We start from the raw sequence: 12,842 nt of genomic DNA, 5'->3' as shown, positions 1-12,842 counted from the left end.
GGAGCATGCTTATGTTCTTGTTTTGCACAAGGTATGAATATAAAACAGTTCTAATAAGTCTTTCAAGGTGCAGATGCAGAGACCTGGACCTGAGACAAATTTGGAGCTTTAAACCAGATTTAGAAACATACTGGAGGAAACAAGGTGACTCAATACCAGGCAATCATCATCATCTTTAGGAAAGGGCAGGTTATTAGTCTGTTTGTCTGTCTCTGTGGCGGTCTGTATAAAATCTCCTGGTTCTGTAAACAAACAGCTGTATGCTAAAAGCCTGGAATATGGAAACACGACAGATGACAAGTGAGCTTTAATTGGTGATGTTACATCAGGCTTATGTTTTCAGCTCATTTTACTTTGCCAGACTGATAACCAAAATATATTTTTTGTTTTTCTTATAAGTTTTTTAAGGTTTAAAACATTTGCATTCTAGAAAAATGAGCAAAGATAGTGAGAAATGCTAAGTGTCCGTTTTCTCAGCCTCAAGGAGTATTTGTTTTTGTAACTGCTTGCAGGTAATACTTTGGATTTTCACTCTTTAAAAACCTGATATCTCACCCAATGGTAGCAGGGATAAACTCTCACAACCCCATCCTGACTCCGGTAAGGATAAGCGGAAGAGAATGGGAAAAATTCTTAATGAATTAGCTTTATCAATGACTAATTAATTAGTTAACTAATTGTTTCAGCTCTGATTTCTTCAGCTTTCAGTGCACCCCGGGGTGGTCCGGTAATTAGCAACCATTAGCACTTAATCAGATCATTTTCCAGACTGCAACCTCCTCCTGTCATGCTCAGTTTTTTTTTTGGTCCAGTGTCATTAAACAGGTGTAAATAATAAATTGCAGACTGCAATGATTTTTGGAATTTGTAATAATGCATTTAATATAAAATAGTACAACATAAACAGCGGGGCACCACACCAAATCTTACGACTTAGACATTTTCATTGATATAGAAAAAAAAAATTGCTAATTTTGAATTTGTTTTATTAACACTTTCAAAGACTACATACTCTGAATCATGCCATGACTGGATATGAAAAAGAGCATCTCAGAAGCGGTGGGGAAGCGTTCACAACATGTTTACCACTGTGTTGCATCACTTCTTCTTTAAACAGCACTCTGTAGGTGTTTAGGCACTGAGGAGAACAACTCCTGAACTTTTGCAAGCGAAATCCTCTCCTAAAGCATATTAAATCTGCACAGAATTTGGGGTGTATATTTTTGCATTTTTTTGTTTTTTTGATGAACCAGATGTTTTCAGCAGGTGACAGGTCTGACTGCAGGCAGGATAGTTTATCACTGTTGCTTTTACTGTTGTAGCATGAGCAGAATGTGGTTTGGCACTAAAATAGGAAAGACCTCGACTTCCAAAGACACTTTGTGAATACCGGCTTATGTTGCTACCCTCTCTCTCTCTGGCTCTCTCTCTCTGGCTCTCTCTCTCTCTTGCTCTCTCTCTCTCTCTCTATATATATATATATATATATATATATATATATATATATATATATACACATATATATATATATATATATACACATATACCGTATTTCCCGGACTACAAAGCGCACCTGAATATTAGCCGCACAAGCTAAAATCAGGGGAAAATCCTGTTTTGTACATACATTAGCCGCACCTGACTAAAAGCCGCAGGTGTTTCAATGTTGACTTATCATATGTAAGAGAATATGCACAAAGGGAATTGTCAGGAAAGAGATGGCTGTTTGGAGACATCACTTTTATTAATATTTTGAAAAACAAGTTATGGGTACATATTTGCACATGTAGTACATAACAGTAGCCTACAGCACACCAGAAAAATAGATTCGGACTACCTTTTAGGCTCAGGTGCAGTGACACGGCTTTAACAAGAAGAAAAGTCAGTCATTCACCATCTTTCTCTTCTTCCTGCGCACCAAAACCACCAAAGTCCTCTCCTCCAGTGTCGGATACAAACAGGCTCAGGATGGCTTCGTCATCCACTCTTAGCTCCTTTCCTTCGTTGTCACTTTCAAAACCAAAGAAATCCTCATTGTCAGTGTCGGAGTCGAACACCCTCTGAAGGGCCGTGGCGGTGTCCTCCTCTCCATCATGCAGCAGTCCAGCCCTTCAAAATCCGTTGGTGATCGTGGATGCTTTCACACTTTTCCACGCTGTCAGAATCCACCGGTGGAGTTGAGCATAACTTGCTTTTCGCAAGTTTATCGCCGCTCATCATCCACGCCTCCCGCTGAACGCGTACCGCTACTTTGAAGGTTTTTTTTTCGCGCTAATTCGTACGGCACTACGTTGCCTGGCGGACGGACATGTGACTAACATACCACTCTTGAACCCCGATCCTTCCGCCAGGCAACGTAGTGCCGTACAACAGCGGAACACACAAAACAAATCGTCTTACGATATGACAAAAATCATGGAAAATCCATAGAAAAGCCGCACCTGACTAAAAGCCGCAGGGTTCAAAGCTTGTGCAAAAAGTAGCGGCTTATAGCCCGACAATTACGGTATATATCTCATTTGTCTTTATAGATGTCCAGATTGCTTATGCACTAATGCACCCTTATAACATTGCAGATGCTGGCTTTTCAACTGTGTGGCACATGGTCTCTCTCTCATCTTTAGCTCAAAGGATGTAGCTTCCATCCACAGAACAGTTTTCTGCTTTGCATCAGTCTCTGTGGGGTTTTTTACATTTATTATTAATAATATTAGTATTATTGTGCTATTAGAAGTTTTAACTTGGATTTGAGGATGGAGTGGCACTGACAGCAGTTTTCAGAAATGTTGCTGAACCCATGCAGTGATTTCTTTTCATTACATTACATGCCTGAGGGCCTAAACATCATGGCTACTCAGTATTAGTTTATGTCCTGGCCCCTTAATTACAGAGATTTCACAGATTCTTTAATATTATGCAAGACAGAAAAATGATGGCATTATGCTATTCCTATTTTGTTTTTAAACTATTTGCCCACATTATCTTTCACAGACTAAAAGCCCCCAGTTTTAATTCTGGAAAATTCCGAGATGCCCTTAGTCTTGTTACTGCTTTGTTGCCAATTAACCTAATTAGTTGTGAGAGGGTGTTTCTTTTTTTCTTCTTTTTTAGCATTACACAACTTTATTTTTTCATCTGTCCCACCTCTTTCGAAATGCAATTCTAGCATGAAATCTAAAACAGTAACACATTTCAGCATATAAGCCTTCATCAGAAAGAAAACATTCATGAACAAAAGTCCATGAACACACTTAATCTTTTCCAGTGGTATTCCACCAATAAGGCCCTTCGACATATGGACTTCCACCAATAGCAAGCTTCCACTTTGAGAGTGAAAAATGCCACCTATATGACGAGTCTTCAGAATAACTTGAGGAGATGCAAGACGCCAAAAAGATACCAACAAACATTCAATCAATTCAATCCAAAGCTGCACCAGCCACATATAACCATAAATCCATCGTCAAAGGCAAATAACGGTTCTAACAATACAGTTCAGTTTATAAAATAAGAAGTAAAATCATTTAGTGGCCTGTAGTTTAGAAATCGGCAAAGCTTCCATTTGGTTAAGACTCCTTTGTCTGTTACCTCTTTGTATTGAAAGAGGAATGTGGTCAATTCCATCGGCTTGCAGTGTAGAAGGGCTACCATTATGAAAATCCAGGTGGTGCTTGGCCGTGGGGTAATTAATTTTGCTCGTCCGCTAATCTATCCTGCAACCTTGCTTTTGTTCTACCAATGTGAAAAACTTTGCAGCTGGAATACTCTCGCCTATGAGCATATATTTCTCAAAACACAATTGAATTTCATGGATTCGACATTTTAGATTTGGTCTTTTTCAAATGTTTAATTGGTTTAGACATCATTTTATTGCACTGTACTCCACATGTTTTGAAAACGAGACTGTACTGCGTGTGTTGTTTGAGGAGTGTGGGAGTGACCCTGCACATGTCTTTTAGACAGATGTATTACTACTGACATGTGACCTTTCCTAGAGCGAGCGGTTAGTGGGCTGATCCTGGAGCCCGCTTGGACTCCCGCAGCAACCTGTCTACTGTGATGATGTGAAATTTAGGCCTGCTCTACCACGAGAGATCGTACATACATTCTTGTCATTACTGTCATCACTGGGCTTGGTGGTTAATTATAGCAGTTTTTATATCAGTCGTTAATGTATTTTCAGTTTTCAAATCAGTTTATAGCGAGTGGGAGAAAAGGTTTTCACAGTACTTCTGCACTCACTTCTCCATTTACATGATTGGGTTGTTAAAGTAATCAGGAAAAGGAAATGCATTTATTTTCGTTAACAGCTTTCAGCGGCTGTCTTGAGAGAGCAGCGCTAGGTAAAATGTTTGTGCATGCATTTGACAGAGGCTGGGTGAGTGAGTGCATGCACCACTCGCTTTTTGTGATTTTCATGTCTTAACCTTAATGCCACAGTTCAGCCGTGTAGCCTTTGGATAGCTCCCAGGATTGACGGAGATTAAAGAATCACAGGATGGAGTGACGTGTCTTCACTTTGCTGAAAATCTCTCCAGAGCCTAAAACGCCTAAATTTGGTATTTACAGTGACAGGCAAAAAAACCCCCCTGAAGTGACTGAAAATGGGAATCCTTAAGACAAAGGGGAAAAAGTAAACAGACTAGGAGAGGGTGGTGGTGGGGGGTTTACACAATAGTTTGTATTGATTCAGCATACTGCAGGGGTACAGAGGCACTTAAGTAATGCCAAGCCAAAGAACAGTTGATATTGATGCTCTGTTCTTTGTTTTTCAGCTGCTGCTTTGGCTTAGTTGCAGTAACACAGTGTTACATAATTTAACATTTTGTTGTAATACCTACCATTTGGTGCACAGTATGTATTACTTAATCTCTTTTCTTTTTCCTTTTTGTCTTTCTATTATTTTTCCTCTTTTTTTTAGAAATTAAAAAAGTAAGTAAATGGATAAATATACTATTAAGTCAAAAGACTAAGAAAAACTTGATAGAACAAAATGCAGATATTGGTAAATTAGTGCTGTTGTTGAAGTGGTTAAAAATGTCAGCACACAGATTGGTGAGTATGCCAGAAAAGAATCGCAGAGGCCTTAAAGGTCATCAAAAGTTCCAGTTCTTAAATTTCATCTGGTCTCATTGGCAGTTCCAAGTTTCCATTTTCTCCTCTAATATTTTGTCTTCGATCGCAGTGGTTGTCAGCCTAAACTGTGATCCATATGTGTATGTGATCTCATTTTTGTTATTCATTGTTTCCTATCAAAGTAATTTTCTGGTGACCCCTTATATTCATTTCATGACCCACTGGGAGCCTCGGTGTAAATACAGCTGATCTAATACATGGATTATCACAAATTCTATAGACATTTAGGATTCCTACTGACTTAAGTGATCCCCTAACTAAGCTTCATTACCACATTTGTGATTTAACAATTCTGATGAAACTGAATACAAATCCTCACATCATGCTCAGAATAAATGCATCCTAAATTCTCCATCCAGGGAAATGACTTTGAGTCATGTCCAGAGATTGCAAAATTAATGATATTCTCAGCAGCCTCGGGTATACTCTGTTTCTCTCAGTTAGCAATATTAGCATGTTAAAAATGTAAACTCAAATATAGAAATGGCACCATCAATTGGGAGAGGTTAGAATCAAGACTGACACTCTAGGCAAGGGGATTTAACACACTAGAAATTCCACATGGAGTGTATTTGATGGTTTGTGGCTCTTCTTGAGTCACAAATTTTTGCTCACTCTGATTGCTTTTGAATCCATTTTTATTTCACCAATATTTCAACTCCCTGTCTATTAAAAAGGACGGATGCGAGAGGCTGTTACATCTGCTGGAATCTGCTTATTTGGCATTGATGGAGGCAGGTTTAAGTGACTGTGTTTAGCATTAGAATCAGGCGCATTGCTGGAAATGGACACAAATGTCTCATCTAATATGTTTCCATGCTGCACATTTGTTTTGTAGTCAAGTAATCACTGTACTTCCAGTACAGTGATTACTTGGTAGGTTTCCTCAGAACAGCTTTTTAACTTTTTTGCATGTTGCATTTTTTTCATCTTTTCACACTGGGCAGAGAGAGAGGAAGGCTGCTCTCAAACAAAATAACTGTTTTCTAAGAAGCCAAGTGCAACATTATTCTTGCACAGTGATTAGTTGATTAGCTGTTTTGTGCTTAGTCCTTTGATGTAATAAACATAGTCTGGTGATAGTGGGATATCAAATTTCCTATAAGCTTATAATCTTCTGTATGGTTTGTAAGAGGCAGAGTTTTTGAATGGTAGTATTTAAGGTCAGCCCTGGGGGGGGGGGAAGAAAAGCTTCACAGGCTTTGTAGTCTAGAAGTCTAGATGTTTACAAGTAGAGCTGCCTTATTAATCAGAGCTTTCCTCTGGACACCCGTTTCACAAGCCTTCACTTTCCTTTCAATATCTGCAGCCCATCTTAAAGTAATCGAATGGGTACCTTACAAGTGCATTAGTCTTTAGGAGGACCATTTTCATCACAGTGGGTATGAAAACGCTTATCTCTCTAGACTGACGATCTAGCATTAATTAACCAGTGGATACCATACTTAATGGTCTCTGTGCAAAAATAACTATTTTACCATTGTTTTATAGATGGAGCACATAAGATAAATTCCATAAACTGGAAACTGAACTCATTTTGAAACATGTTGCTAAAGATTTCAAGATTCCTTTTGCCCTTTTAAGTCCAATTTTCCTCCTTTGTTGCAGTCATTTACTGTATCCAAGCTTCAATCAGATAAAATGAAGCTGACTCAGTCTGAGTTCCAATGTGCTCCCAAGCTTAAGGATAATGGTATGATGTGGCACTTTTACAGTCGTGCCACAGTGATAAACGTGTGTGAAAGGAGTGAAGAAGTGGGTGGTCTCCTTCTTAAGCAAAGGGTAATCTCTGTCCAACTCTCAGGAAAAAACGGTCCATGATGAATATAACATAACACGATTTCCCTAAATGTTACCATAACATAAAAATGATTGAATAATGAATCATTCTTGTTTTTTTCTGTACAGCCATTCTCCAGGTCAGGGCTGTTGTGATGGCTTTACCATACACACTGCTTTTCTGATTGCTTGCCTTTTTGCCTCCACATGTGCTGGGTTTGGATTATTATTGGTGCTGGGAATAATGAGCCAAACCTAGGTGATGGCTTGGGTTTAGGAAATATTATTATTGGCAGCAGAGGAAGCATCACGTCATCCTAATCAGAACTCTTCATGTGGGCTGCAGGTGTGACAGAGATTGTTTAAGCTGTTGCAACATCAGAATTGAAAGTTAACTTTTGCACTTTCGAAGCTTCAGTAGATACTAGTTATGAGTGGACTGTCCCAGCAACAACACCTTGAATTGTTGGAGAATTTGTTCTGTTGATGTCATCAGGTAGCTGTGGTTTTACTGAGCTCAGTGCAGCATGCACACAGAAAGCTTTTGCACCTTTATTTTAGAGTTCATGCATACATTCTGTGCAAACCACAGTCAGATGTTTTTTTTGTAATATATAGGCATTATGTAGAGCTTCTGAGTAGGTGTGAATGTGGTAGTTGCATTGTCAGTAAATAGTAACGTGCCAGACATGGCAGCTGGAGGCTCATTTAATGTTATCACTGGATCGCCTGCGCTCACTTTTTTTGTTGCAGTTTACCTAGATGAAGAACATTTTCTGCAACAAAAGTGACAACCATTTCTGGGAGCCTGCAGAGCTTCAAGCGCAATGATGCCATCCCTACCTGCAGCTTGCTGTTTTTTACTGAATAGTTTCTCACACAGTATACCAGTTGCTTTTGAAAATGGATGACCCTGTTTGTGCTTTTATCCTGATCCTTAACATTTTAAAGAATAAGTGTAAAAGACTGAAGAAGTTTCCAGAGGTGCCATGTACTCAATGTTTCTGGATGTTATTGCTTATCCATCTCACTCTCTCTCTTAGGTGAAAGCCCTAACCCTGTTTGTAACCCATTATCCTCCTCTGTGTGAGCTGGAGCGGGTGTATCCTGAACATGTGTCTAACTACCACATGGCTTTCTTGCTCAATGAACCTGATATCTCTGCTGACACTGATGGTATGTACACACTGTTTTCAGTGTTTTCATTAATTTTTGGTTTCCCTGTTGCTTCGAATGATTGGAATGATTTCAACTTTGGTCATTTGCAAATGCTTGACACTTTAAGATTGTAATATATTACGTGTATATGATGTGCACTAACAGATGGAGAAGTTCAGCCAGAGTTCATTACCTTCTTATACCAGTTAACTGAAGGAGCTGCAGGGCGGAGCTATGGTCTGAACGTTGCCCGACTGGCTGACATCCCAGATCCTATACTGCTCACTGCTGCTCACAAAGCCAGAGAGCTGGAGAAAGTGGTCGACGCTAGAAGGTACGCGTTCACATTTAACCATTTCGTAAAGGCATGATTCCACTTAAATTACACATTGAGATCAGTTTAATAGTATGAGGATCAATGTATGCTGTAGTTCTGGAGTAGATTCTAAAAGGATTCAATTTTTGTTTCAGCTGAAAACCTACTTTAGAAATTAGCATGGAGAGTCAGAATGGACGCATCCCAACTTTAAAACAATGCAGTAACCTGAATTTGTTCAGCTATCAGTGGGGTGGTGAAATCCCAGAGGTACAATTCATGTAACAGATATGTGTGTGAAGGTTTACAAGAGACCAAAAACTGTGTTGACTTTTCTAATACTAACATGAACTGTGGAAATAAGCCTTTTGTTCCCAGATGATGTAGACTTGTGGCACTATTTATGCCTGCTTTGATTTTTTTCAAATGATTGGCACCCCTGTAGTGTTGCTAAATAACCTTGCTTTTTCCCCATGCAGTGGTAAAGTGAGACTGCCAAGTTGAATTATGGGAATTTTAGAAACCAGTGTTTTTGGAGTGTCAGCTATGTTAAGAACTAAAAGGCAGAAAACCTGAGCTTCTGCTGCTATTTTTTTAAGTAATTTTTTTTTATGTCCTCTAACTTTGTGTGAGTGTGATACTATTTTGTTTGAGTATCCTGTAAGTCTTCCAATACATTACAAAATGCAGTCCTGTGTTTTGGAGAGTTTTATGAAAAAATAGAGCCTGGAAGCTGAAAACTAGGGTTGAAATGTGTGCCATGAAATAATAAAACTCAAGGGAGCTCTACAGACATGAAACTGAATGTTTTCTTCAGCTTCAACACTCAAATGAGCTAGATTTTATACTTGGGCTGCCACATCTCAATCAGAAAATGTACCAATATTCTTGGAAAATCAGTGCAGACTTTGTCCCCTTCATCAAGACAGGGAAACCTACAAGCAAATCCATGGCAGAATATATACAGCCAGTGCATAAATTTGAAGAAACTGGGGGAAAAAAAGCCTTAGTCACAGTTTGTCATATGTCCAGTCCTATTTTCCAATGGATAATTTTATTGGACACTTTCAGAAAGGAATTGAAAATACTGTGTTCCTTAATGCTTATGCAGAGAACTTTCTTTTAGGATCAAGATCAGAAAGATTTAGCCTACAATCAAGTTAAAAAGTAGAAATATGACCAATTCCAAGTTTTTTCTTTATGTTTTTTGCAAGCAAATTATCAGCATATTGCACATTTTTCCAAAAGCAGTCTTCTGTCTCTGTAAATTTGTAAAACGCCACTATCCTCGCTGTGTAACAGACAGCCTGCTGGGAGCTGAGTGTTGCTTAGCTTCCTCCAAAGTAATTCTCACATTATGAAATATCACTCACACAACACCTGTCAGAGTAATCCTCCCTATATGAAATGTTTGTCCTCTGTTTGAGCAAAGCCAAACAATGCACAATAATCACGCACAGAGGAGTTTGAGGTGCAGCTTGCAGGTTAGGAATATGGATTTTATTGTACACAGCTACGTGTGAGGGAACAGTGTGTTTAGACTGTAAGCATATTGGGCAGTGTGAAGACAGGCAATGTTGTACATGCAATACTGTGTGAAACATTTAAGTCTTTGCCTCTTTCTCTTTAGAAAGAATAAGAAACTTCTCTCAGACCTTTGGAGGATCTCCGACAGATCGTCCCTCATGAAATGGCTGCAGTTAAACTCTTGATATCACCGGAACATTATTCACACCATTGTATGAAGAAAAAAGTCCTAATACCAGTGAACGGGAATACTTTGAGAAGAACAAAAGTACAAATATGCTGACCTGATGGAGTACGTGATGCTGCTCCTTTTCTAGTGTGTACGTGTGGATTTGTGGGGAAAAAAAGGATTTTAACCATCTCAGGTTCTGACAGTCATCACCTTTTCCACTGTAACTGTCATAACGTCAATAATGCCAACTGATCAAGATTGTAGTTATTTAATAATTATTAAAAAAAAAATTCAAACCTGCCTTACTTGCTGGTCTTCGACGCCATGCTGATTTAGCATTTTTTAATTCCATTCGGTTCCTGTCCATATATGGCATCCACAAAACCAATTGTACAACTTCGCTTATGATAGCAGGTTTAGTTTAGTTATGTTTATTCACGAATCAATCAAAGTTAAACTTCAAACCTGATTAATATTTTAAATAATAAATATAAAATAATTTGTGAAATGTGTCTCCTTAAAAGCTACCCACAGTCCATCAAAGAGCTTTAAAAGATCAGATAATACGCACCAAATATGTGTGTGTGTATGTGTGTGTGTGTGTGTGTGTATATATATATATATATATATATATATATATATATATATATATATATATATATATATATATATATATATATATATATATATATATATATATATATATATATATATATATATAGAGCAGCTGGATAGCGTAGTGGTTAGACTACACGCCTTTGGAACAGAGGATCGCAAGTTCGATTCCTGCCTGGGGCGTCTGTATCCAGTAAGGGTCCTAAGGCTACACCCCCTATGCTAAGCAAGCCTACCGCAGACATGAGCGAGACAGATAAATATGAAGGCATGCCGGCTCGGACGTCGCCCGGATCAACAAGGTCCGCGTCAGGTGTTGAGGAACCAGGGCACCCTGACGAAAAGTGGGCTACTGGAACAAGAAGGCATCGGTGGGCAAGAGACGAAAACAGGGCGTTGTTGGAATGCTACTATGCAAGTAACCCCGGCGGAAGGGGCTACATGAATAGGATGAGGGACCTATGGATTCTTCGATACCCAACATCCACAATGACGGCGAAACAACTAGTAGCTCAGTGTTCCAACATTCGAAAGAAGGGACTGCTCTCACAGCTAGAGATTGACGAGGTACAACACAAATGCTACGGCAAGGAGGAGTCAGGACGCCAGGTCAGGGGGGAGATATCATCACCCCCACCCGAGATTGGGTACATAGCCCCAAGTGGGATAGGAGAAGGATCGTTGAGTGCGAGAGGAACTGACCTGAAAAATAGGATCATGGCCAAGCTTGAAACCTGGATCCCGCGTAGCCGGTTACCAAGATTACGTGAAGTTCCCTCAGAAGGTCTGCTAGATGATGTTAATGCAGCACTACGGGCAATACCTACAACCACGATTACCGACACTAACAAGCTGATCTACAATACGGCAACAGTGATCAGTGAGATGCTTGGCTACAAGTTGAACAGCGACAAGGGGCAGTACCCTCCATGGAGAAGGAGGCTAGAGGGCAAGATCAAAGTAGCACGGAGGGAGGTTAGCCAACTAACGGAGTTGCAGAAAGGTGCGACAAATAAGGTGCCTAAGAAATACAGCAAGCTGTCCATACCTGAGGCCTTGGAAACTGCCAAGCAAAGACTCACAGCCTTGGCCAGCCGCTTGAGAAGGTACACCAGAGAGATAGAAGGCAGGAGAATAAACCAGCTGTTCTCCACAGAACCAGCAAAGGTGTACTCTCAGTGGCAAGGGAACAATAAGAGAACAGCACCACCAAGGCTGGAGACGGAGCAATACTGGAAGAGCATATGGGAGAAGGATGCAACCCATAACGGCAATGCTCAGTGGCTAGAGGATCTGAGGGCTGACCACAGCGACCTCCCTGAACAGGGTCCAGTAACCATCACAGTGGCAGATATCCAAGAAAGGGTCTCCAGTATGAAGAGTTGGACAGCACCAGGGCCCGACATGGTTCACGCCTACTGGCTGAAGAAGCTGACTGCACTCCACAAGCGTCTGGCAGCACAAATGAACCAGCTGCTAGTTAACGAGAGACACCCGGAATGGCTAACTGAAGGCCGGACGGTCCTGATCCCCAAGGACCCCAAGAAGGGACCGGTCCCCTCCAACTACCGACCAATAACCTGCCTCAGTACTACATGGAAGCTCCTGTCAGGCATCATATCGGCTAAGATGAACAGGCACATGGGTCAATACATGAGCGGGACACAGAAAGGAATTGGCAAGAATACCAGAGGCGCAAAACACCAGCTACTGGTAGACAGAACAATCAGCCGAGACTGCAAGACCAGACTGACCAACCTGTGCACTGCCTGGATTGATTACAAGAAGGCCTATGACTCAATGCCCCACAGCTGGATACTGGAATGCCTAGAATTGTACAAGATCAATGGGACCCTAAGAGCCTTCATCAGGAACTCAATGGGGATGTGGCGTACAACACTAGAGGCCAACTCCAAGCCCATAGCACAAGTCACCATCAAGTGCGGGATCTACCAAGGAGATGCTCTGTCCCCACTGCTGTTCTGCATAGGCCTGAACCCCCTCAGTGAGATCATTAACAAGACTGGCTACGGATACCGACTACAGAACGGAGCAGTTGTCAGCCACCTCCTGTACATGGATGACATCAAGCTGTATGCCAAGAGTGAACGAGACATCGATTCACTGATCCACACTACC

The 12,842-nt window shown here is 40.5% G+C and overlaps 1 protein-coding gene across 2 annotated transcripts in view; it reads left to right on the top strand.

Annotated features, from left to right (window-relative positions):
• The window catches only part of msh3 (mutS homolog 3 (E. coli)), a 53,907-nt gene extending 43,356 nt beyond the window's left edge, over positions 1-10,551 (top strand). The window contains exons 22-24 of one of the 2 annotated variants that reach the window (XM_080895159.1): positions 7,959-8,091; positions 8,239-8,407; positions 10,020-10,551. In XM_080895159.1, the coding sequence (XP_080751285.1) occupies positions 7,959-8,091; positions 8,239-8,407; positions 10,020-10,101 (384 nt within the window). In that variant the 3' untranslated portion in view covers positions 10,102-10,551. The remainder of the gene's footprint in view (positions 1-7,958; positions 8,092-8,238; positions 8,408-10,019) is intronic. The other variant, XM_080895158.1, reaches the window with a different exon arrangement.
• The last annotated feature ends 2,291 nt before the right edge of the window (positions 10,552-12,842 follow it).

Source organism: Rhamphochromis sp. 'chilingali', assembly GCF_963969265.1.
Source record: "Rhamphochromis sp. 'chilingali' genome assembly, chromosome: 10".
NCBI classification, from domain to species: Eukaryota; Metazoa; Chordata; class Actinopteri; order Cichliformes; family Cichlidae; genus Rhamphochromis; species Rhamphochromis sp. 'chilingali'.
The sequence above is the reverse complement of the archived record's forward strand: the minus strand, read 5'-3'. Positions and strand labels throughout refer to the sequence as shown.